This window comes from Lemur catta, chromosome 17, assembly GCF_020740605.2.
Source record: "Lemur catta isolate mLemCat1 chromosome 17, mLemCat1.pri, whole genome shotgun sequence".
NCBI lineage: Eukaryota > Metazoa > Chordata > Mammalia > Primates > Lemuridae > Lemur > Lemur catta.
In genome coordinates, this window is record NC_059144.1 from 25,877,029 (window position 1) to 25,902,396 (window position 25,368).

Genomic DNA, 25,368 nt, shown 5'->3' on the forward strand with positions numbered 1-25,368 from the left:
AACTTAAAATCACAAGTTTAAATCTATTATTCAAATACACATTTGTGACTAGGTATAGTGGCTCATGCCTGTAAACCCAGCACTTTGGGAGGCTGAGGCAGGAGAATCCCTGGAGGCCAGGAGTTTGAGACCAGCTTGAGCAACATAGCCAGAGCTCATTTCATGGAAAATTTGAAAATTAGCTGGGTGTTGTGGCACGCACCTGTAGTCTCAGCTACTGAGGCAGGAGGATCGCTTGAGCCCAGGAATTCAAGGTTGTAGGGAGCTATGACTGTGCCACTGTCTTCTAGCCTGGGCGACAGACTGAGACCCTGTCTCAAAAAGCAAAACAAAACAAAAACACATTTGTAATTATTAATAGTACCACAAGAATAATCTGTTAGAATTCTCAAAATTATCTTAAACATTGTAAGAATTTAAAGTATCACATTTACATAGAATCCTTAATGCAATATTATTAACACTGGGAGTTTGAAAACATTTGTAATCTTTATTCTAAACCATCATTAATGTTAAAAGATGTTTAGTGCCCCCTGAAGAAAAAGTTAAGTCATCCTGCTTTAGGAGTAATCTGCTCAAGCAACTTGAGTTATTAATTCGTTTTCATTTTTCTGTGCTGGTCATCCAGCCAGCTGGATTCTTGTTTTCGGTAGTGATAGGATAGTGACCACCCTCTTCCCCACCATGGTAACTCTACAACTAAACAGTTGTGTAGTCACTATGAAGCCTGGTCCAGCTCTCACCCTCTGTAAAACAAAGAAGTGGATGGCTCTCAGGGAAAAGGGAGAGATGCTCCAGCTATTGTCAAGTGCTCAAGGTGAAGAATGAAGTGTCCCTTGGAGACACCCAGTTCTTATTCTGTACTGGTACCCCATCTTCTGGGCAGCATATTGCCGAACTGTACTTCATCACCATGAAGCTATAAGTGACAGCATGACCAGGAAAACCAGTCATTTTGCCTCGCAATTCCCCATTCCCTTCTTGAAAGGAGCTTTAGGTATCAGGCAAGAATTTTTAAAAAGCCTTCCTGGACCAGCCTGTGTCAGGCTATGATCTGAGGAATTAATTGATGGTGCTCTGTGGCTTGGGCCTAGAGCCCGTAGGTAAGACAGAGCCTGTCAGGCTGGACTGCCACAGGGACTGCCACGGGGCCCAGGACATGAGGAAGTGCAAACATTTTGGAAGACCTCAAATCACAAACATGGAGTTCTGAACCCATTTATTTGCTCAACAAATATTCATTGTCCTTACCCGAGATCAGATCTGTGCTGGGATCCAACATAATGAAGTTTCATTCTCTGCTCTTCAGGACAGCTCAGGCTGATAAGGGAGAGTAACTCTCAATTTATAAGGGTGTCAAGATCTAGAAAAGGGAGAAGCAGCTTAGAGAGTTGTGTAAGCCCAAAGAGGGGCACAAACAACTTAATGGGGCAGGAGAGGGTGAAGAGGAAAAGTTTCCTGGGTAGGTAATACCTAAGCTCATATAGAGGGATGGTTACAGTAAGTCAGTCTGTTAGGTAGGGATGAGGGCATGCAGCTGGCAGCACAGGCAGTTAGATATGCTGGTGGCAGGGCCAGCGATAGGAGGATGTGGTCAAGGGATGGGTGTCGGGACCAATAAAAACAGAGAAAAGAAACCACAACAGGAAGAACTTGACGTTAGGGACTTTTCCCGACCAGAGCATGCGCAGAAGGTAGGAGTTTATGATCAAAGGTAACATTTCCCTCATTAACATAGTAAAACTCATACCCCCTAGCGACATGACAGTTCCAGAGACAGCCATACAAGGACAGAAAATGGGAGGGTACATGATTCTGGGACTCTCCACCCACTTTCCCCAAGACATGAATATTCCACCCCCAGCTTAACATATTACTAGGGATTAGCATAAAGGACAGACCCTAACCCTGAGGTGACATTGTTCCTTATTGGAGCAATCTGCTCTCTACTGACCTTTAGAGTGTGCTCTACTTTCTATACTCTGTCTTTAAACTCAGGGTTGTCTCCATGCATGGGACGGACCTGTTCCTCCCTCTGCAACTTACTTTCACTCTGCAATAAAAGCAGCCTGTGTGGAAGTGCTCCTGTCATCATTCCATCCCATTGGCCCTGCTTGGGATTCTTCCAAGCAAGGAGCCAAAGAACCAGGACACCTCTCCCTAACCATACCTGGCAAGTCAGCAGTGTAGGGAAGGGCATTCTAGGCTGAAAAAACAGCACAGGTCCTGCTGTGGAGCTAAGAGAAAGCAACACATAGACTAGAAACTAGAAGTGGTTTAATGTTATTACAGCACGGTGTGAAAGAGAAAGTGAACTTTGGCATCAGGTGAGGGCAGAGAATTGTGCAGGGGCAGGTCAGGCAGGGCCTCTTAAGCCAAACTCAAATTTGAACTGGATGAAGTCAGCAGGGTAGAATTACAGTATTTTAGCATCAAATAGGGTCTTTGAAGTCATCTACATTAGCCTGCACTCCCAATGTAAGAATCAGCTCTTTTATCCATACAACAAATTTAGTACAGAGCACTAAAGCTGTGCCAGGCTGTGAGCTGAGACACAGAGTGACAAATACTAAGTTGCTCAACTTTTAATTGGGGAGACAGACAAGTAACCACACAACTGTAAAGCCAGGTAAAAAGATGTCATACAGGGGACAACCTAGAAGTCTAGGAGAACATGGAAAATCCTGGAAACCAAAAGAGATTCACAGGGAGACAGCTAGGTCTCTGTGGTAGGCAGAAAGAATTCTAGGATGGTCCCCAAGATTCCCACTCATGGTGTGCACTGTACACGCCTGTATGCAGTGTCAACAGTACTCCCCCTTGAGTGTGTAGAGTACTTCTGAATATGAGAGGATTTCACCCTTGCGATTGGGTTATGTTATATGGCAGATGAAGGGATCTTGCAGATATAATGAAGGTCCCTCATCAGTTGTCTTTGAAGTAATCAAAAGGGAGATTGGCCTGGGGGGGCCTGATCAGGTTGAGTCCTTTAAAAGAGGCTCCAGACCTTCCCTGAAGGAGAAATTCAAAGCAGCACAGATGCTCTCCTGTTGGCTGTTCAGCAGCCACATGGCAGAGAATGGTGGGGAGCCTCTAGGAGCATATGGCTTCAGTCCTATACCACAAGGAACTGAATTTGGCCACAGTGAGTGAGCTTGGAAGAGGATCTCAGGCCTCGGTTGAAATCACAGTCCTGGCTAACACCTGGATTTCAGTGTGATGAGACCTTGTGCAAAGGACTCAGCTAACCCACACTTGGACACCCGACCCACAGAAACTGAGTTAGTTAATTTGTGTCATGTTAAGCTGCCGAATTTGTGGTATTTTGTTACATAGCAAGTGACTGAAAATCTCACCCAAAACAAGCTCCCACAAAAAAAGGATTTATTGGCTCACATGACTGAGAAGTTCTCACCCTTCTGTATCCCCTCTCTCCACTGCTTGGCTCCCTACATCGATTTACATGTTGACTGTATTCTCCAACAGGCCTTGGGGCCATAGCACGACTCTGGCAGCTGGAGATTTCATTCTTTCTAGTCTTACTCTGTGAAATAGAGCAATTGCCATTGTCTCAGCATCTCCAAGCAAAGTTACCTACCTAGGCCTGAACCAGTCACTGTGGCCAGGGGAATGCCATGTGCTCCTTGGCTAGGCCTGAGTTCATGCTCCCCCACTGAACAAGGGCTGAGAGTGGGAAAGATGTGGAAGAGATTGATTTTAGTGATTGACCTAGGATTTACAATACACATATGACCTGCAAACCTAAAATATTTATCTCCTTCTTTACAGAAAAAAGTTTGCTGACCCCCTACTATAAACTTCAGTTATTTTTAAGGTAATTAAAAAATTTTTTACTTTACTTTTATTCATTCCATCTCTAGTGCTCTTGATTTCATCATGTTACTGTCTCACAACTCTTGGGTATTGGTGTTTTTCTTTTTTTCCCCCTTCACCCTCTTCCCCTTATGTTTCAGTTTGGGTAACTCCTGTTGATCTATCTTCAAGTTCGCTCATTCTTTTCTTGGCTGTGATGCACCCATTGAAGGTATTCTTCATCTCTGTTAGTGTATTTCTTATTTTCAGCACTTCCATTTGATTCTCTTAGTTTCCATTTCTCTGCTGAGATTACACTTGTGATATTGCATCTTGTCTTTTTCTGAGACCCTTTACCATATTAGCTATTTTAAATTCTGTCATCAGCTCTGAAATTTGAGTCTGGTTCTGAAGACTGCTTTGTCTCTTGAGAGTATGTGATTTTTCTTGTCATAGGTCTGGGTGAACATTGGACATCTTGTGTAGGACAGAAGAGGCCAAAGGAAAGGGTTCTACGTGTGGAAATGGGTACACCTTTCCTTCTGTTAGGCCTTTAGTGTGGGGATTTGAGTTAATCTAGCTAAAAGTTGGGCCGGGCTTGAAGTTTATTGTTGCTATGGTTACCCCCAATGCACAAAAGCTTCAAATTCGTCTAATGATACCTTGGACTTAAGAGTGCAGGCTGATTTGCCAGAAGGGTTTTCCTCTCTCAATGTGCACTCCACCCTTAACTTTAGATCTTCCCTTTGTGTTGTGCCTCAGACAGGGTCTTCTTTTCATGCTCTTATCCCTTTCCTAGCAGTATTATTCTTTTTACTGAAAACTTGTTAGCTTACCATTGGTAGGTGGGGAGGAGGGCATTCTGTTGTTCAAGTCTCAGTCTTTGCCAGGCTCTTTGTGCCCCTTGTCTTGGGGGTGTGGCCTCCCTAGTGCTCTTCTTTATCCCCCAGCTAGAGTTCTGGGCCCAGTATGTATTCCTCCCCATATCCAGGGGTAGTTTTGTTTTGTTCCTGTTTTATTCCCCCAGATACAAGGAAGTTTCACCAGTGCCATAGGGTGACAGTGTTTGGTACCCCTCCCTCCATAAATTAAGGCTTTTGGTTCAGTAGAGAACTTAGGGCAGAAGGGTCTGCGTGGAATACTGTGATCCTCTCACAGTAGCTGCTATTTTCTTCTTCCAGATCTTTACTACAAGCGATACTTTATTAAAACTTTCTTGGGTTGGGCACGGTGGTTCAACCTGTAATTCTAGCACTTTGGGAGGCCAAGGTGGGAGGCTCTCTTGAGGTGAGGAGTTCAAGATCAGCCTGAGTCACATGGTGAGACCACGTCTCTGCAAAAAATAAAAAAATTAGCCAGGTATGGTGGTGGCAAGTACCTGTAGTCCCAGCCACTTGGGAGGCTGAAGCAGGAGGATCACTTGAGCCCAGGAGTTTGAAGTTACAATGAGCTGTGATGATGCAACTGTGTTCTAGCCTGGGCAACAGAGCGAGACCCTGTCTCTGAGATTAAAAAAAAGAAAAGAAAAAACTTTGTCTAATCTTTTGTGTGCTCCCAGTAGGGTTTGTGGTGAAAAACCCTGAAAAGGGTTAAGACTACTGTAATTTCTGTGGCCCACTTTCTCACCAGTGTTTGCTCGTGTTTATACCAGATAACCAGTGCTCACGTCTTCTTTTCCATCTCGTGCCTGTCTCTTGCCCCTCAAACTGGGGCTCTGTCAACAAAAAGGAAGGGAGGAATGAATGATGGGAAACAGCATTGTCTGCAATCAAGTCTTTGAAAGGCTTTTAAGCAAGGGACTGAGATAAGCTTTATGTTTTTGAAAGAATTCTCTGGTTGTTGGTGTAGGATGAATCAGGAATCGAGAGAGAAGAATAAGACCAGTTATCTGCTGTGACAATCCAAGCAAGAGAGGATGGTGGCCTAGATGAGAGATTTGACAGCTGGAAAGGGAGGAAGTGGATACGTTCAAGATAAATATCCATTTATTAAAATTTAGTTTACTTTTTAACCAGAGTAATACATAAATATGACTGTAAAAGTAAATAGTGCAACAATAATAAAAAGATCTCAAAATAACATGTTTACAGTACTACTGGTTGACTTTTCAATTTTAGGCATAATTTACTTCCCATTATAAAAGATGAGGGCTTTGAGCTCTTAAACCACTTGTCCTATTACCAACACTACCACATATGTCCACACTTCCCATCACTCATCCTTTCATTATAATTACACTGTAATCTTGGTTAGATCGATATTTAGTGTTTCCGTTATGACTAAGTAAATTCTAATCATAGCTGAGCCAGTAGTATGATACTTAGTTTTCCTTCCTTTCAAAACTTCTCTTCTTGCCCTGGAGTTAATAATTATTTTTTTGGTTGTTTTAGTCTGCTTAGTTTTCCTTGTATTTTTTAAACTTTTAAACATTTGAACTCTCACAAATATACTGAGAAGTGCCCCAAACATCAATGTACAGTTTAACAACTAATTATAGAGAAAATACACATGTAACCATAAACCAGATAAGCAGAACATTGCTAGTCCCCAGAAGCTGTGTGCAGTGTGATTTTGTGTTGTTTCTGGCCATGGAGCCTTAAAGCCTGATTCTTGATTTCTGTTGCTTGAAAACAAGAATTTTCCCAGATTAACTCATTTATAACTTACAGATAATAAAAAAGGATAAATTACCCACAATTCTTACTCCTCAGGAATAACCAGTTAAGAGTTTGTCCAATCTTTTTCATGCATATATATCATACATGCGGCCTTCCACTCTTACTGAGACATAGTATGGTTAACTGCATTATTGTTGGTTTTGATTCTTCACTCTCCTGTAATAAAAGCATACATACATACCTTTTGCCACATAACTTCATAAAGTTCTCAGAATGTGGGGAGTACATTCTGCCTGCCCTACTGATGTCGGGCTTGGCTATGTGACTTGCTTTGGCCAATGGGATAATAGGAGCTGTGACACAATCAGAGGCTTGAAATGTGCTTGTGTGATTTCATCTGGCCTTTTGTTTCAGTGATCCACCATGGGAAGAATATGCCCCGGGCAGCTGCTGCAGCTTCTTCATGGAATCTGGAAAGAACCACACTGAGCAAACCTGAGTCCAATTCGTGTGGAGGTGCTTAGACTAGCTGACCCTCAACCTGGAGAGCCACTGCTTGGCTGAACAATCTAGATCAACTAAACTACAGTTGGACCTAGAGATCTGTGTGAGGATAAGACTAGAGAGAGTGAGAACAAAACCAAGAGAAATAAAGAAAAAGTTTATTTGTAATGACTGGCTAAAAACCTGGACAGTGATTTCTGGCAGGATAGCTGTGCAAAAGTAGCCCAGGAAGCAGAACTGAGCCAGGACATAGGGTTCTGATCCCAAGTGTGGCAGATCAAACTTGCTAAGGATGGGCCTCTCCATGGTCAGCTCAGGCAGCCCCTTCTCTGAGGACTTCCCTGACCATTCTCCCTTTCCTCCAAGTTCAGGGATCCTTCCTAGTGAGTTTTTCTGTGACATCTTAACATCGTTTCCTAGAGACAACTACACCTAATATTTTGTTTTCTTCCATCCCCCGCCTCCCCGGATGCAGACTTTCAAGTGCCAGGGCACTGTTTCAGCTTCTACCTTAAAAGGTCCCAAATCTGTCTCCTATCTACCTTGGGACATTAAAACCCTAGCCCCTGCCTCCTGAGGCCCATCCATATCCAGGCCTGGTGACTTGGAGGCCATTGTGACATCAATACCCACTTACCTTCAGGATAAATTCTGTCTTCCTTTCTGTCGCCAGGAATTTGCATTTTTCTCTGAAATGATCTACTTGAAAGTAAATTATGTTATTTTGGTCAGCACCCCCAGGTATTTGAAACAAGAGGTAGATATCTACATGAGTTAGCTCAGTCTACCATGGTTGATTGAAAATCTGCATTTTTCTTAGATTTTAAAAAAAAAAATTATTCCATATATATAATTTTTTCATTTTTCTATTTAACAACATCATACACTTCCCATGGGCTTGCATTTCATCTCTTAATCTCCAGTGTTTAGCACAAGGCCAGGCTCATGGACACCAACAAATATTTGTTGAAGATTATCTTCCATAGAAATGAACTCTGTAAAGACCAGTCAGCATGGGTGGGTAAGAAACCTTGGATAAGTCCCCAGTGAGTGGGGAACAGAATGAGGTATACATCAGGTTGTAAAGAGCTGAGGGTATGTAGGCTTCTTCATAGGAAATTCACCGTGAAGTTCCTGGAACTGTTCAACACAAGAAGCAAGGTCCTCCCTTTCCAGGTATGACCACAAATGTTTACCAATACCATAGACTCTGACTCACAGGGTGGGATCAGGAAGCCACTTAGCAGCTGCTGCTTTTCTTCCCTTTTCTCATTGGAGGACCCAAGAAAATTCTGTCAAAGCAGGTGATGCAAGAGTGAGCTAATTCAGAAATACTCAATACCCTCAGGAACTGCTCCAAGAAATGCATTCGGTAAGCTTGCATCTGGAGGTACCTGGGGAAGGGCTTCTTACATTGAGGTTAGTAAGAATCCCTAGTGATTATGGCCACAGGAATACAAATCCAGTTTGTAATTCGCTACAGTGCAAAAATATTTGGCTTTCAGTAGAGAAACCAAAAAAATTCAGAGATAGAGTGACAGAATCTTGGAGGGGAAGAGTGGACGTGGGTAGGAACAAGGCAACACTGGCCTTTGTGCAAATTAGAAACCTGACTTGCATCCATTGAAAACCTGTCACATTTGAGTGCTCAGATTTTTTTTCTTCTATTAATAGTAAAGACACTTTACTGCCACCTGCTGGAAAATTATCAGAAATTTGTCAAATGCAAATATCTATAGCATCCCTGTAGATGCAGCATCCTTTTTCTGCACATAATCTGAACAACTGTACAATTTGGAGTACAAATCAACATTTGATCCAACTCTGATATCACAGTAAAGGGCAAAAGGGGGCTTCATCTGCACTGGTAATAGAGATTTAACATAGGTAGTAGGTTTATGGGTATATAATAGCTTTCTTTATAACTTGGTACATGTCTAAAATGTTTTACAATAATAATTTAAACCATTTGTTAAAACACACCTCTCCCTCCCAAAATAAAAAAATACCCCAAAACTATCATCTCTTACAAGCCAGGTACGGGGCTAAGCATTTTCTTTGTGCTATTCCATTCAATCCTCTTTAAAGTGGATAATAGACCCACTTTAAAAAAAAGTTTTTATGAGGATTGCATAAGACATGCAAGGTCATCAGGGAGTTTATAGGCAAGTGGGGAGACAGACAATAGACAAACAAAATAATACAATAAAATTTCAGGTGTTGTGAGGCAAAAAGAATGGCAAGGGTAGTGATGGCAGTGGAGGAAACAGAAGAGGTGACTTTAGATGGATGGAGCAAGAGTTAGGACCACGGTAAAGACCCATCTTTTGAGAAGGGAAACTGAGGACTATCTTACTTCAAAGTCTTTTAACTTTCTCCTTTACCAGGAAAAAGCCCTGGGAAGACAGCCTCTCTAGCACATATGTCATCTCTGATCAACCACAGTCCCTAAAGCTGGGCACAAAAGAGGAGAAAATGACCAGCAGGGAGGTAGGCAAAGACTCATAACTAACAAACAACTACTCAAACCTAATTCTGATCTTTGGAGAGAATCTGCTGGTTGGACAAAACTAGATTTTTCAACGGATGCTTAAATATTCCTAATTATAAATTCACTTGACAACAGGTGAAACAAAGATTCAATTTAAAGACTGAGAGGAAATTAAAATTCCCAAATCTGTCAACCACTCTCCTGTTTTCTCTACTACCATACCCTGAGTACCTACTTTAGAAAATATATTATTCCTTTCTCTGACAGTCCCTCTAACAATTTAATCCTCCTGTCTCATGTAAGTTGCACAGGCATTTCAAACACAAGGTATTACACGATAGCTCCTTGTATCTACACCACACTTCTCAACCCCAACATATTGGTGCCATATAATAGTATGGTAGTGAAAATTCATAGGAAACTAAAAATTTGGGATACTAGTATTTTCTCTGGTTTCAACCACTCCCTGTGATTAAATGAGAACGAATAAATGGCAATTTAAGTCTACTTTTATAGGATTTACTTATCTGGTGTTGGTAGGTCATTTAACTGTTTTCCTTCTTTTACCAGCCTTTTTGATGGTTTCTACCAATGTTGCCAAATATGTTTCCACAAGCTCAGGAGCACATCCTCAGTCCAGACCTCGAGACTTTATAAATTGCCCTGAGGACTGGGGGTATTATCTAAGGCTCACCTTCCACCAGGGCTTACTGCTATTCACTGAACACTGGTCTTTTCTGCTAAAACAAGCTGTTCCCACATACCTTTTAAGTACCACTCAAACTTTCTAAATCAATGTCAGAGCTGAAAAAGACCTCAGAAGACACCTCACTCAGTTCCCCCCTGCTTAAACACACACAGAGGTCCTGAGGAGTAAAGGGCCTTTGCCAGAGATTGTACTGTGAATTACTGACAACGTCAGGACCAAGGACTAATCCTCCACACCAGCGGGCTAGGGAAATTTGGTTTATCAAGAGCCTAAGAGGTGCCAGACACTGGACATATCCTCCCAATTCAATCCCAAAGAAGCAGTGGCCCCATGTTATAGATGAAACTGATTCAGAAGTTATTTGCCTAGTAGCCAACTGCACAAGGAATGAAGTCAGTCTTTATTCAGCAACAACATGCTCCCTTCACTACCTTGATGTCAAAAACTCCCAGACTTCAGTGCTCCTCAAGCAGTGTTAATGCATCCCACTTAACAACTCCATCAACCCAATATTAAATTCAAAACACGTGAAAACTAAGCCATCTATCACACACGGTGTCGGTTGGAGAAGCATATTGCTCAGGCTGCAGGGACATTTCATTTATTTAAATGTTTTTATTTAAAAAAAATTAAAGACCTTCATGGCACAACTTCTTCCCAGCACAGTTATGTTTTAGTTATACCAATTACAATACAGTTACAACCAATAAATCAAGGGGGCGGGGTAGGAACTTCTGACTTCAAACTTAAAAAAGAAAGGGGGAGGGCACTTCAAACAAAGTTAAAAAATACTTTAAAAACTTTTCAGAGTAATTGCCGACACAACTGTTTTATATTGGCCATTCCATTTCCTGCTATCTAAGCAATGCAGACACAGGTAGTGCTGAGAAATAAAGTGTCCCAATACAAGGTATACAGATGAGGTAATTTACAACACAGAAGTTGTTACTCTGTAAACCCTTGCCCCCCACCCACCCAACTGGGTCTTCTGTTTTCTATCCATGCAGTGACTCTTTAAGTAGCATTTTAAAATTTATTTTAAAAGGCTCCTAGGTGGCACTTTAGAGTCCTCTGCATTCACCTTCGATTTCTTGCAAGGTCTGATGGGTGTAAGGAGGTCCAGCTGTCTGCAACTCTCCACATCAGCCTCAGCTACACCTAGATTTCTGAGCTACAAGGGTAGGATAGATATGAAGTCTTGATTTATAATCCTCCTCCCCACCTCAAAAGAAATAATTCATTAGTCGTAAGTGTCCTGTTCAAATCACAATCCAGTGCAAATGTAATCACAAATTGCATCTCGGGCACATCTGGTGCTTTTAGCTTCTGCACAAATTCAACATGGTAACCCTCACAGTATTCTAGGGCACGAAAGGGTCAAGTACAATAAATATCCACTGTAAGTGGCCACAAGGAAGAAAATCACCCTGCTACAGTCAGAATGTTTTCCCTTCAGCTCTCCCTATGGTTGAGAAGTGTTATAAAAGGAGGCTTTAGCTTCCTCTAAAGTTTACCATTATATGCACTAAAGCCACCACCTTGATAAAGTTACTAAAGCCAAGATGGGTTACAAAGTTAGATAAATTCATTAAGTTCAACTCCCCAAACAATTATGTTTACCTATGATGCCCAGGTGAGAAAGGCTTGTGAATCTATAAAGGTAGGAGATTGGGGAACAAAGACGTTAGGCTTTAAAATATGTTGGAAGAATTTTTCCTAGTCCCCACAAGCAGCTACTGTAATGGAATAACAGGAGAAAATACAGAGCTGATGGTTTTGCTATTGTGCTTAAAAAACTAGGCTTCCTCAGTGAAGCACCTGATAACTTAGGTGGTTGGATTAGTGGAAAGTCCACTTTACACACACACACAAACACACAAAAACTGGCGACTTTTTCCATCCCCAATCCCTGCACTGCTGAGACACAAAATGAGTTTTATGGCAAAGGATCCTTAATCCCCAGAGACGCTTTGGCTTGTGGTGCTTTTTAAGGCCTCTCTGCCCTGCCCAGTACCATGGGTCGAACGAGGGGTGTATAAAAATGGGGGCCTTGGGAAGCCTCCACGGTACAGGGCTGCAGGCCCCTCAGATGTGAACATGAGACACCCACCCAGCGAGACCTTTACACAGGGAACTTAAATCTAACCTTGATAAATAAAACCAAACGTTTATTTACACCAAAGAATTCCAACACTGGATCTTTCACATATGAAGGACAAAGTATTATATATATACACACAGCAAGGGGTGGCAGGGCTGTAACAAGAGATATAATTTTCCCACAATTACAGGTCTACCATTTCAGTTTCACTGGAGACAGTGACTCTGCTCCTACCTCTCAGATACATTTACAAGACTGAGGAGTAGGTCTTCTCATTGGATGGTATGTGAGGGAAGGGGAAGGTAGGAGGAAAAGAAGGTAGAAACTTAAAATGGAATTCAATGTGGCCACATCTCCCATTAGCTTAGATTTGCTAGCATGAAATCTATATAGACAATGTTTATTTCTTTTGTAAAAAGCAATAAGTTATGCTCAGTAACTAACTGAATTCAAAGTGGCCAAGGCAAAGACAACTGAAAAAGATTTTGCCTTCCCCCTCATACCAGCTATGGAGCACAGCATGTTGGTAGATGAAAGGGGAAAAGACCAAGGTAACGAGCCCGGGAAGGAAGGTAACATTATAAACTAAACTAAAACTAAAATCATAAGTGAGTAGATTTAGGGATAGGTTGGTAAGACATGATTCATACTGAACAGAAGGTTTTAGGATCTGTCTGCATTTTGGGTAGATTTTCAACATCTCAATGTAACTAAGACACGCTTCCACTAGAGTCACCACGATAACCCCACTGAAGCACTTCTGTAAAGTGACTAGATTGGATCCTCCCTTCCTTTCTTCTGCCTCCTTCTTTCCCGCCTCCCTTGAGAAGCTACATTTTTGTAATCTCTGGAGAAGAGCATGAGATACAAACCCCCCAAAGTGTGGGATGCTGGAGGAGCAATGGTGAAAATGGGAAGAAATCTCCACCCAAACGCAGTAGCCAGGATTGAGGCAGGTTTATCTTTGTTCTTTAGTGATGAGGAACTAAATTTGGAAGGGGAGAAAAAAATTTGTCCATGAAATATTCCACCTGCAGGTAATTTTTCAGGGAATCCCCTGAGTTATGAAAAGTTCGAGTTTAAAAAAAAAAAAAAAGAAGAAAAGAAAAAAGAAAATCAGCCTATTATAATTTTTTTTTTATGACTGAACTACTATAAATCCACAAGCAACGGTTCAGACACGGTGCTTCTGAAGTGTTTCACCCCTCCCCACCAGGCGCAAGCTGCATCAAGGAGAGGGTGGACTCCCCCACCTCTGCTCAGGCATCAGGAGACAGACGGGGCCATTACTGCTGAGCGCCAGCGGCAGCTGGAACAGGCATCCCAAGGGGGTTGGCAGAAGCAATCACCGGTGAGCCTGCCAGAGGTCCAAGGGGTGAAGGGGTTGGCACTGAAGAAATCCCTGAAAGAAAACAGCTGACAGTGAGCCAGAGACACCAACTATGGCAATCTTAGTCACCAGTTTTCCACAGCACTTATCACAAAAGTAATACAATGATAATGCTTTTTTTAATCAAAGGCTTTATCCTCTTAGCCAGACTGTTGTTGTTATTTATTTATTTATTTTTTGGAGACAGGGTCTCACTCTGTTGCCTGGGCTAGAGTGCAGTGGCATCATCATAGCTCACTGTAACCTAAAACTCCTGGACCCAAGTGGTCTTCCTGCCTCATTCTCCCAAGTAGCTGGGTCTACAGGTGCATACCACCATGCCCAGCTAATTTTTTTTTCCTTTTTTGAAGAGATGTGGTCTTGCTGGTCTCAAACTCCTGGCCTCAAATGATCCTCCTGCCTTGGTCTCCCAAAATACTAGGATTACAGGTGTAAGCCATTGTGCGCCTGGCCTTGGCCAGATTTTTACACATTCTTCAAGTCCTTACAAATTCAAAGTTAAAAATGGCAAGTCCTAATGCATTTAGGAGACAGGCAAAGACACCTAGGCTTGGAGAGTTTAAGCAGTTTGTCCAAGGCACATGGCTAGTAAGTGGTGATTATGCTTGGATTCCAATCCAGGCCTACCTAGGGCAGAGCTGTCCAACATGGTGGCCAGTAGCCGGCCATATGTGCCAACTGAGCACTTAAAATATGACTAGTGCAACTGAGGAACTGAAATTTTTAATTTTATTCAATTTTAATTAAATAGCTACCTGTAGCTAGTCATTACCATAGTGAATAGCACAGGTCTGCAGTCAAAGCTCATTGCTCTTGTATCATGCTGCCTTGATACCTGGCAGCTTTCAAAATTACTAAAAGTTAAGCCAAGTGTGGTGGCAGCTACTTAGGAAGCTGAGGTGGGAGGATTGCTTGAGCCCAGGACTTCAAGGCTGCAGTAAGCTATGATGGTACCACTGCACTCCAGCCTGTGTGACAGAGTGAGACCCCATCTCTTTAAAAAAGAAAAAAAAAAAATTACTAAAAATCAATTTGAGTGGCAGAAAAGAACACCTTCCACCTAAGCTAAAATTGAGTTTTGGAATTTATTTCCATTTGGTTTCTTCCACCTCTCTAATTACCAGAATTACCTCTTAGCTTCCTTCAACCAGCCAGTTCTTTATTTTCAAAATATTTTATATATATATATATACATATATATATATATATAAATAAAATGCACACACACGTATATATTTAAAAAAAAACATGTAATATGTCACATGGCTCAAAATACAAAGGGTTCAAAGGAGTATACAGTGAAAAATCTCCCACACCCTGTTGCTTGGCTAACTATGGCACAATTTTGGGAGTATTTCCTTCTACAGATATTTTATGCATATGAATGAACATAATTTTATAAGAATATACATATAAGCATCATATATAAGAACAAGACTAAATATTGCTTCTTGGCCTTTTGGCTAAGATCAAGTGTGAAGAACATGATTATACATTCTTGCCCACTCCTGTTCTTTGACATGGCTCTGCATCTTGCTTTTTTCATTTCACACTACTATCTTGGAGTCAGAGTTCTAACAGAACATGAAACACTTATTCATTCTTTTCTCTGGCTACATCATATTCCACTGAATAGATGTCCCATAACTGATTTAACCAGTTTCCTATTGATAGCTGTTTTCAATGTTTTGCTACTATAAATAAGGCAATGTGCAGTCCCGGATATATATAATTTTGTACATAGGCAGGATACCTAGGGCATAAATTCTAGAAGGCTGCTAGTTCTTTAAAAAAAAAAAGTGGGACAAAAGCAATTACTTGAGGGTGTCTGAATAAATGCCCTCACTACCACAAGTGTACCCATTTGGATGCTGCCTACGTGTATAATTCTTAGGGTATGGGCCAGTGGTTTCTTTTGATTAACTGTGTACTCTACAAAAATTCACTGTACATCAAAAATTATATGAAAACAATTTCATATAATTTTTTACAGTTTACTAGGCACACTACTTGCTCTGGCAAAGATAAGAGAACTGTCCTTACACACATACACAGCCATGTACAAATCCTACCTCTACCCCTCAATTTCTTAATCTTGTTTCTTAGGGCCATGTAACTACTGTCACTCCAAACTATGAGATGAAATGGTCTCTCTTTACTCTTCATGGCTTGCTGGGACTTTCAAATCCCTCTGTAAGAAATTTTCAGTTAGGGATGCTGGGATTCTAGCTAGAAGAGACTGATGATCCCCTACTTAACACAGTGTCACTAAAGTATACCAAGTGTCTGAGTACTGACAAAATCTTTTTCTAAAAAAAAAGTATACCAGATGTCAAAAGCATGCTGAAACCTCATGAAAAAAGCCACATAGGCCAGTATGTCATTAAGGCCATTGTTACAGAGAAGAGAAGGTATACAAGAAATCAGGTCACACGGAGGGGGCAAAACTATGAATGGTAATTGACTTTCACATTTTTTTAAAAAGGAAATTTACCAATGAACTGACCTGACATCATATTGGCGCTGCTGACAGGTGTACTGCCCCCTGGCATGCTAGATGAACCCATTCGAGCCTGGTCCTTCACAACAGTGTCTAGAAAAGAGACAGAAAGGTTAGGCTCTGTGTTGCTTGGGATTAAACTAATGGTCTGGGAGCCTGAAAGCAACCCATCTTTATTCTCTGCATTTTATTCATACTCCACATTATTCCCAGAAAAATTTAAGGTGGCAATTGCCTTCACCGTGAATTAATTAGACTAGTATAAAACAGAAATAGCTTTCCTGTCAAACTGTGGTAAAAGGTAAACTCTTAAACCAAATGGTAGGAAGATGAGGTAATTATCCACAGTAGAACAAATTTAAAATGAAGCTGGTCCTGTTGAGGTTTAATGGACACAATACAACGTAACCTGGCCAAAATAGCAATATGCTGTCAATGTGAATTAGCTGGTTCACAGCTCCGTGCCAAGTAGGTCAAAACTATATATAGGTCCATGTAGGTTAGGGCTATGACCACAGACCTCAGTCTCCATCCCAATCGGCCCCCATCTACTTCAGGTACAAGAAACTGAGCAAAACTGTAAATGATTCACTGCAAAACCACCCCACCATTACCCAAAGAATAAATGTTCAAGCAAACATCACAGTGAGGATGGGGTGGGTCTAAGTGAAATTTTCACCTAGGATGGCACAGCTAGCTATACTCACAAACCTAAGTCAAGCTGTTCATAAAGTATTAAGATTTGCAAGCCTCACTGGCTCTCTCCAATGAATAATTACTAGACACAGGACAGATATAGGGCTTTTTGTTCTAATTCAATAACTCCAGACAAGGCACTGAGGAGTGTCATCCACACAGTAGGAATGAAGTTTAGTTAGGAGTGCTCATGTGTCAGGTATTCTGTTATACAAGAATCCTCCCAATAATTCTGCAATGTAGCTGCCATCATTGTCCCCATTTCAAGAATCTGAGTCTCAGTGTGGGTGAAGTAGCTTTGCAGTGAGCTAACAGGAGCCACAATTCCAACTCTGTTCTGTAGGACTCTGAGCTTTCTTCACAGCATGTGTTCTCTCCTACCTTATATAGTCTGACGGGTACTGGTAGGAAGACCTGCACAGGCTCTGCAGACTAAAGAGTTGGACTCACAGAAATAGGGATGTTCCATGGCCTCTCTTGCAGTGAGCCGTGACTGGTGGTCATATCGCAGTAGCTTGTCCAGGAAATCCAAGGCCTCGGGGCTGACAAGGTGCTGGTTTTCACTGTGGACAAAGCGTTCCCATCGCTTACGAGAATGTCTGCAGGGTCAAAAGGGGGAATGAGAAATGGGCCACATGGGCAGAGAGGCTCAACATTTCATCCTTACATTTTCCTAAGTCCAGACAATAGCAAAGAGGGATCAAAACTTGAGAGAGTGGTCTGTACCACACTCTGTCACTGGGAGGGACAACAAAGCTAACGGGAAAGACTGGAAATAGCAGTACTGGCAAACAAGAGACAATTGGGTCGTCCTCATTTTAAAAAACATAATTCAGATTACTTGACAGGATGTGAATGCTCCTGTGCAGCAAGTAGTGTCGGTGACTGAGCTAATCCAGCCTCTTTCCCACCCTCTCCTCCACATTCCTGGCATCTCTGCCACTTGGCCAGCAAAAAGCCTTTGCATCAAGAAAGTCCACCTCCATGTGTTAAGTGGTTAGTGTTATTAGCATTGTGTCTAGTCACTACTGTCAGAGTCTATTGTCTGCACAATAGTCTTCAAGCATACATTTCTTTTTTCTTTCTTTCTCTTGCAGAGTTTTGTCATTTAAAGAAGCAAGGTAAATCAAGAGACATTTTGATTTTTGACTCAACTGTAACCCTTCTACTAGAACCTACATGTCATTCATTTCATAGGAATCCTAACTATAATTCCCATACGTGAATTTGAAAACAATAGCCATTCAATCCAATGCTTTTACCACAGGCCTGCCCAATGCAGCATCCTGTGGCACTAGACCACTGACACCTTGGCAGTGCTGGCAAAGAGAACAAAGTAATTATTTTGAGGATCCAAAGTACCATGCACACCCAGAGTGCTTAAGCCACAGATGAACATATTTTGTTTTATGACTTACCTGCCCAAGATATCATTGAAACGTGGATCTAATTCAATGTTGTATTTGTCAATATAGTCATATAAATCTTCTGTCCCCAGAACTTTGGCTATCCTCACCAACTAGTATTAAAGAAAGACAAAAACCCACACAAGCATATTACACAATCAAATCAGCACTTAATTGTGATTTAATTAACAGAAAGGGGTCATCATGCCTTCAGGTATGAATACTACCCTTCTAATAGTTTACAGTTCAAATTTCTATGTGTGGCAGAAGTATATTTACACCTAAAATTCCCTAAATCAACTCAATGTGAAAGTGAGCAAACTACTTTATAACCTGGTTCCTTCACCTTGAAATGTCTCCCTGGTAAAGTGTTATCTTTTTTTTTCCTACTCAAAACCCAGGTGCAGATGTCACTTCTTTTGGGAAGCTCCCCTGGCATACTCAGACTACTCACCACTACTGCCTTTTGTACCTTGTCACACTTCAACTCTGATAGTTATGACTGTAATTTATTTCCTTGTATGTTTGATTCCTATATAAGATAGACTACGAAGACTGGGCATGATGGCACACGCCTGTAATCCTAGCACATTGGGAGGCTGAAGTGGGAGGATTGCTTGAGGTCAGGAGTTTGAGACCAGCCTGAGCAAGAGTGAGACCTCATCTCTACTAAAAATAGAAAAAATTAATGAAGCAACTAAACATAGAAACAAAAAATTAGCTGGGTGTGTTGGTGAGAGCCTATAGTACCAGTCCCAGCTACTCAGGAGGCTGAGGCAGAAGGATTGCTTGAGCCCAGGAGCTGGAGGTTGCTGTGAGCTAGGCTGACGCCATGGCACTCTAGCCCGGACAACATAGCGAGACTCTGTCTCAAAAAAAAAAAAAAAAAAAGACAAACTAAGAACTATTTGAGAGGAAGGACCATTCTTCTGTATTGCTCAGTCCTGCTGCATGGCCCCTGACATAGAGTTACCGACTTTAACTAAATTCAGGTTGTATTCTTTGACTCATTAAAAATACCCATGGTACTCAAAGCGAAGAGGGCAACAGCACCTTCCACAGGGTCCTAGAACCATTCTAGGTTCTCATGAATAAAATGGCCCCTTGATCTTCAAGGGGGAAGTAGAGTTAGTTTAAAAAACACCACCTACCACCTATATTTGCACTAATATACATCAACTCAATCCATATGAAGACACAAAAGGATCATAGAAATACCACATATAAACCAACATATTAGAGAAAACATTCCCAACTCTAATAAAAACTCATGTTAGGATATTCTAAAGTAATGTCCTATTTAAAAAAGCTGGATGACAGTTACATGGTTGTTCACTTCAATATTATTCTTTGAATGGTACATATGTTTTATGAAAGATTTTATAATATATACTTCACAATAAAACAAGCAATGCAGACTAAAAAGACTAGGAGAAAAAGTCTGATTTCAAAGGTTAAACTGGTAGCTCCCCAAACACCAATTGAGGATCAATGTCAGGTTGGCTGAACAAACAGTTCACTGGAAATTATTCCTCATCCTCAGAGATTCTGAATTAAGAGGTCTCAGATGGGGGGCTAAGCATCTACATTTTAGCAAGATCAATTAGGGTTTCTAATGAATAGGCAGGTCTGGCCATCAATACATTAGGCCAGTAAATTCCTTAATGGGCATAATATATATCACCTGATCATAATTGTCATGTCCGTGGAAAAATGGCTCCTTCCGAAAGATCATACTTGCCAGCATACAACCCAAGCTCCACATATCCAAACTATAATCATACATCTGCATGAAAGTAAAGAAAATTCATTGTTAACATACATGAATCCCCAGGCTTGTCACTTGAAAATTTTAAAAAATTGTATTAAAAAAAAAAAAAAATCACTCCATTGATTCAAAGTCAAAACACTGATAACATCTTCATGTATTTCTTTTCAGTCTTCTATGCATTCTTTCACCCAGTTTTAAAACAATTTGTACCCAATATTTTGAACTATTTTCACTTACATAAGAAAATCTACAAATCGTTAGCTTTTGGAAACCTTTTAATGTGTATCATTAATAATATTCTATTACATAAATGTTTTAGAATGTAATCTTTAATTTTTCTATAATAGGACAGTGTTTTGTTTTTCATTATTATATGTAATGCTGTAAAGAATATTTTTATGCATAAAATGATTTTTGAGCTCAGGGCTATATCCTTAAAATCCCAGGAAAGGAATTTCTACAAGGACAAAGAGTCTGAAACTCTTTGTGGCATCTGATAATAACCTAGTATTAGATTTTTTTTTTTTAAAAAATCTTAAAAACATGTGGCAACCCTATTATTAATTTAGTTCTTTTTCTGTGAGGAAAAAGAGGGCTCTTTTGGGGGTGGATGGAGGAAAGGTCTTTATATTTAGTGTACAGTTGAGGTGAACAAGAGAATATTCTTGAGTTTACATTTTGGTTATTTTTTTGTTTGTTTTGAGACAGGGTCTCTTACTCTGTCGCTTGGGCTAGAGTATGGTGGCATCATCATAGCTCATAGCAACCTCCAACTCCTGGGCTCAAGTGATCCCCCTGCCTCAGCCTGCTGAGTAGCTGGACTACAGGTGTGTGTAACCATGACTGGCTGATTTTTCCATTTTTTTGTAGAGACAGAGTCTCACTCTTGCTCAGGCTAGTCTCTGACTCCTGGCCTTAAGCAATCCTCCAAAGTGCTAGGACTACAGGCATGAGCCCCCGCACCTGGCCTGAGTTTATTCTTAAGGTTGGTTAAACCTAGTTTGTATTTCTCAAACTAGGTTCTGGAATTTCTAATTAGAAAAGTATCTTTGGTGTACTTCGCCTCAAGTTAGGATCAAATGCAGACCTATTCACATTCTACTGACACTGTGACAATAAAAGCAACGTAAGTTATGATAGATGAATTGAGGTGATTTATATTTTACATTTTATATAAAAGTGACAGCTATGGATGGACATAAATGGTCTACTTAAAAGCACAAAATGGCATTTTTTCATAAATTGTGTGCAAAATAAACACAGAACCAAAACTGCCCTTCTGCTCACCTGATAGTCTACAAGTAGCTCAGGACCTTTAAAATATCGGGAAGCAACTCGGACATTATATTCTTGGCCAGGATGATAAAACTCAGCCAAACCCCAGTCTATTAGCCGTAGCTGAAAGAAAAAGAGGATAAATCATGAGCAATTTAATCTTCCTCTAAGCCAGCTACTCACATTCTGTCACTAGTGTACTCTTGACAAAAATACCAGCCACGTCACTCTCTATTGAAACCCCTTCACTGACTACCTATAGGCTTTAGGATGAAAAATCAAACTTCTTAGCTTGACATACAACTTTCTCCATGATCTAGTTCCTGAAAGACACAATCTCATTTGTTCTTTTGCTAAACTGCTCACTTGACTAAACCGTTCACGCTATTCAACCTATACTCCTATTGGTGAACATCTCCTTATCTTTTGAGATATTTAAGTTGCTCCTCAATGAAGTCATTTCTAATCACCTAAGTAGAACTCACCATTGCCTTCAGCCCCCTTGAACCTCATAATAGTACCTACAACTCTTTATTACATGTTTGTTTTCTACCTTTCTTTTTCAATATGGACTGTAAGTTCCTTGAGGGTAGGGACTGTTTTATTCACCTTTGTAATTTTCAGAATTCAATGTATGCCCAGTATATAGGAGAAAAATGAGTAAATATGAGTGAATGAACAGAAATTTGCTGAGTGAGTGAATAGAAAAGCCATACAACAAAGCTTTTACCAAAATGTGTCCTAAAAGTAGGAAAAGGACTAGTAGGGACAAGAGACAATTTTATTTGACCATTGTGCAAAAGATGGCCATGATGTGAAGTGTGAGTAGTAGGCCCTGGAATAATGCCTGACTGCTCTGGCATCAAGTTTACTATTTACAACTCGAAATTAAACCTCTAATTATTTCCTGCAAAACTAGCTCCACTCAGAGTCTCCCCATTCTCAGTTAAAGGTGATCCTATTCATCCTGTCACATAGGCTAAAACTTAAGATTTATCCTAGACTCTTTGTTTCCCTCACACTCCACATTTAATGTGTCAACAAATCCTGGTGGCTCTATCATACCTTGACCATCATCATCACCCCCATTTCTACTGCCCTGGTTTACGCCGCCACCACCTTTTGTCTGATTTATTTTACATTGGCACAATTCATTGACAGACCTTATTCAGATTTCACCAGTTCTTACATGTGCGCGCGCGTGCGTGCGTGCGTGCGTGCGTGTGTGTGTGTGTGTGTGTGTGTGTGTGTCAGATAGCCTCTGCCACCAGATACAGAATTGTTCTATCACTACACACATCCCATGTGGTATCCCACCCCCTGGTAACCCCTCTGCGTTTTTATAATTTTGTCATTTTGAGAATGTTACATAAATGGAATCATCAGCATTTAACTTCTGAGATTGTTTTTTTTCCTGAGATCCAAGTTTTGCATCTATCAACAACAGTTCTTTCCTTTTTTGTGTGGACCTAAGTTTTGTTTCTCTGGGATAAATGCTACCAGATCATATGTTTAACTTTTTAATAAACCCACAAACTATACAACAGCAATGTACGAGAGACCAAGTTTCTTCACATCTTTGCCAACACCTGGGATTGTCATTTTTTTATTTTAGCCATTCTAATAGATATGTATCAAACTTGTAAAATGCAAGTAAGAACATGCCGATGCTCTGCTTAGACACCGCAACAGCTCTCCATCTTCAGAGAAAAGGCATTATAATGACCTGTTAGGTTTTATATGATTTGGTTCTTTTTGACCTAATTTCCTTCCTCTCTCCCCTCTGTTCATTTTGTCCCAGCTCTACCCTTATTGCTGTTCCAACACGCCAGACACACTCTTACCTCAGGGCTTTTGTGCTTACTATTTCCTCTGCCTGGGACATGTTTCTTTCTGAGACTATCTGTCTCGGTCCCTTCCTTCCAGTGTTCTCTAAAAGGTCACCTTTCCAACAAAACCTTTCCTTACACCACTTGTTTCCTCCTTGATAGCACTCTTAGGAATATGAATAATGGTTTAAACAATGATTTGTTCATTTATTCATTCACCAAATACAAGTGCTTAATAAGTACTAGGGCCTGTGACAGATACTAGGGATAAAGTGTTGAAGACAGGCTGTTAACTTCATCATGTAGATAAATAAGACTTATTAGGCTATGACTTTACCTTTCTGTGTTCATGATCAATCATGACATTATGGGGCTTCACATCTCTGTGCATAATTCCCATGCTGTGACAATAATCCAAGGCCTATGGGAGCAATAGGTAAGAAAGGAAAGAGTTAGCCTGCATAACAGTGATCTTTTAAAGTCCTTTATTTTTTCCTTCTCTTATAGCCTCACCACACCACTGGGAGTCAGGATTAAGACAATCACTCCCATAGCTATTCTTCAGAGACTTGTTAAGGACCCTACAGTCAAGCAAACTCAGGTTTCTGAACTTCCGATTTTTCTTAACATAGTTGTTTCAACATCCTTTCTGTCCAAAAAGATCCAAAATGTACACCAATTGCACCACTTCCAATCACTCCCTTATCCAAAGCTTAGATTATTTTTACAAACAGAGACCCCTCAAAAAAAAAAAAAAAGGATACAGGTTTGTATTACAAACTAACAACTAATAGTCTGCAACAGAGGCTGGCAAACTACAGCCCACAGGCCAAATCTGGCCTGCTGCCTGCTCTTGTGAATAATGTTTTATTGGAACATTGCCACACCTATTTGTATATTGTCTATAGCCGCATTTGTGCTAGAATAGCTGAGCTGAATAGTGTGACAAATACCCTATGGTCTGCAAAGCCTAAAATATTTACTGTTTGGCCCTTTAAAAGAAGTTTGCCAACTCCTGACTTAGGTCATCAAATCCAATTTGAAAACTCTCCAACCTCAAACTAAAGGGAACTGAGTGGCATAACCTTTGGGGTTTGTTAATCCTGGCCTTTCAGTCAGTCCACTGATGTCACTGGCCAAGTTCTTGTCCTTCCTGAAGGGCAACTTGGGTTCCCACAGTTCCCAGGGCTAGGCAAGCATAACCATAACTTTCTGAAGCACCACTTGCCACAAGACTACATGAACCAAAGAAAAGATCAAATATCTGTGCTGGCACAATCTCTTTAGGGTACGTCTAAGGCTCAAACAGCAGACTTTATGTCAACCCTTGTTTAGTAAGGAACCTTAGCCAACTCTTAGCAATTCTCTCATCTAGAAAGCTTATCTTGTGACTATCGGAACAAGATATTTGGTGATCCCACTTTAGAAATCAAAGTCCACTCTAAATTAGCAATTCCTAAGCAGAGATTTACACAATCCTTAGGACAATGACCCTTTGAGAGCTGAGTTAAAATGTACTGTTTTAATTGCTGAATCATAAGTAAAATATACCAGAAGCCAGCATATTAGATGTCGTTTTTGCAAGTTTGACAATTTAATTTTAAACAATGGAGATAACAATTATTTATTGTCCCAGCCCTTTTCAAAGCATTCTAAATTATACTCCTATTGACCCTATTCCATGACCCTTACATTAGCATAAGGGTACTGATACTATAAACTTATTAAAAACTTATATATAGAGGCCTTGTCTTTCAATGTACTTTAGAAAGCTAATTCACTGGCTTCTCTACCATAAATCGTACTATTTAACAAAGGGAAGACCAATTTAAAGATATTTAGTATCCAAGGTTCCCTTACCTTCAGAATTTCATACATGTAAAATCGAATATCATAGTCTGTTAACGTCTGGTACAATTGCTGTTAAAGACAAATACAACATTTGAGCCATGACATAATGCTGATTTTTCATCCTCATTCACAGTAATTTTTCATCCTCATTCGCAGTAATTCAAACCAAGATTTGGCTCATTTGCCATTGTTCCAAGATCTGTTTGTTCACTGCCCTCCTGTAACGTTTCTCCAACATTACATTAACCTTAAAAAGACTCTTTGGGTCTCCAACCTTACATGTAAAAAGTGAAGAATTACTTAAACTCATGTTGCTGAAGTCGAACATAACTCTCTCTCTCTACACACACACACACACACACACACACAAACAGGCACTGATAACACAATTTAGTTTGCCTTTTATTTACCTCC

The 25,368-nt window shown here is 40.6% G+C and overlaps 1 protein-coding gene and 1 long non-coding RNA gene across 9 annotated transcripts in view; both read right to left on the reverse strand.

Moving 5' to 3' along the window:
• Positions 1 to 271: 271 nt before the first annotated feature.
• On the reverse strand, positions 272 to 1,923 carry LOC123622877. Of its 3 annotated transcripts, none has more exons than XR_006729656.1 (3): positions 1,474 to 1,923; positions 1,252 to 1,363; positions 272 to 311 (listed from the first exon to the last, which is right to left on the reverse strand). It is a non-coding gene; the product is annotated as an uncharacterized LOC123622877 (long non-coding RNA). The 3 variants fall into 3 exon arrangements; XR_006729655.1 differs by having other exon boundaries at positions 283 to 315; XR_006729654.1 differs by lacking the exon at positions 272 to 311 and adding an exon at positions 710 to 746.
• Positions 1,924 to 12,282: 10,359 nt separating this feature from the next.
• The window catches only part of CSNK2A1 (casein kinase 2 alpha 1), a 50,142-nt gene continuing 37,056 nt past the window's right edge, over positions 12,283 to 25,368 (reverse strand). For all 6 annotated transcript variants that reach the window (XM_045529532.1, XM_045529533.1, XM_045529535.1 and 3 more), the window contains 8 exons: positions 24,964 to 25,023; positions 23,441 to 23,524; positions 21,287 to 21,397; positions 19,913 to 20,014; positions 18,241 to 18,341; positions 17,273 to 17,421; positions 16,133 to 16,219; positions 12,283 to 13,638 (listed from right to left, as the gene is read on the reverse strand). In XM_045529532.1, coding sequence (XP_045385488.1) covers positions 13,523 to 13,638; positions 16,133 to 16,219; positions 17,273 to 17,421; positions 18,241 to 18,341; positions 19,913 to 20,014; positions 21,287 to 21,397; positions 23,441 to 23,524; positions 24,964 to 25,023 — 810 coding nt within the window. In that variant the 3' untranslated portion in view covers positions 12,283 to 13,522. The remainder of the gene's footprint in view (positions 13,639 to 16,132; positions 16,220 to 17,272; positions 17,422 to 18,240; positions 18,342 to 19,912; positions 20,015 to 21,286; positions 21,398 to 23,440; positions 23,525 to 24,963; positions 25,024 to 25,368) is intronic.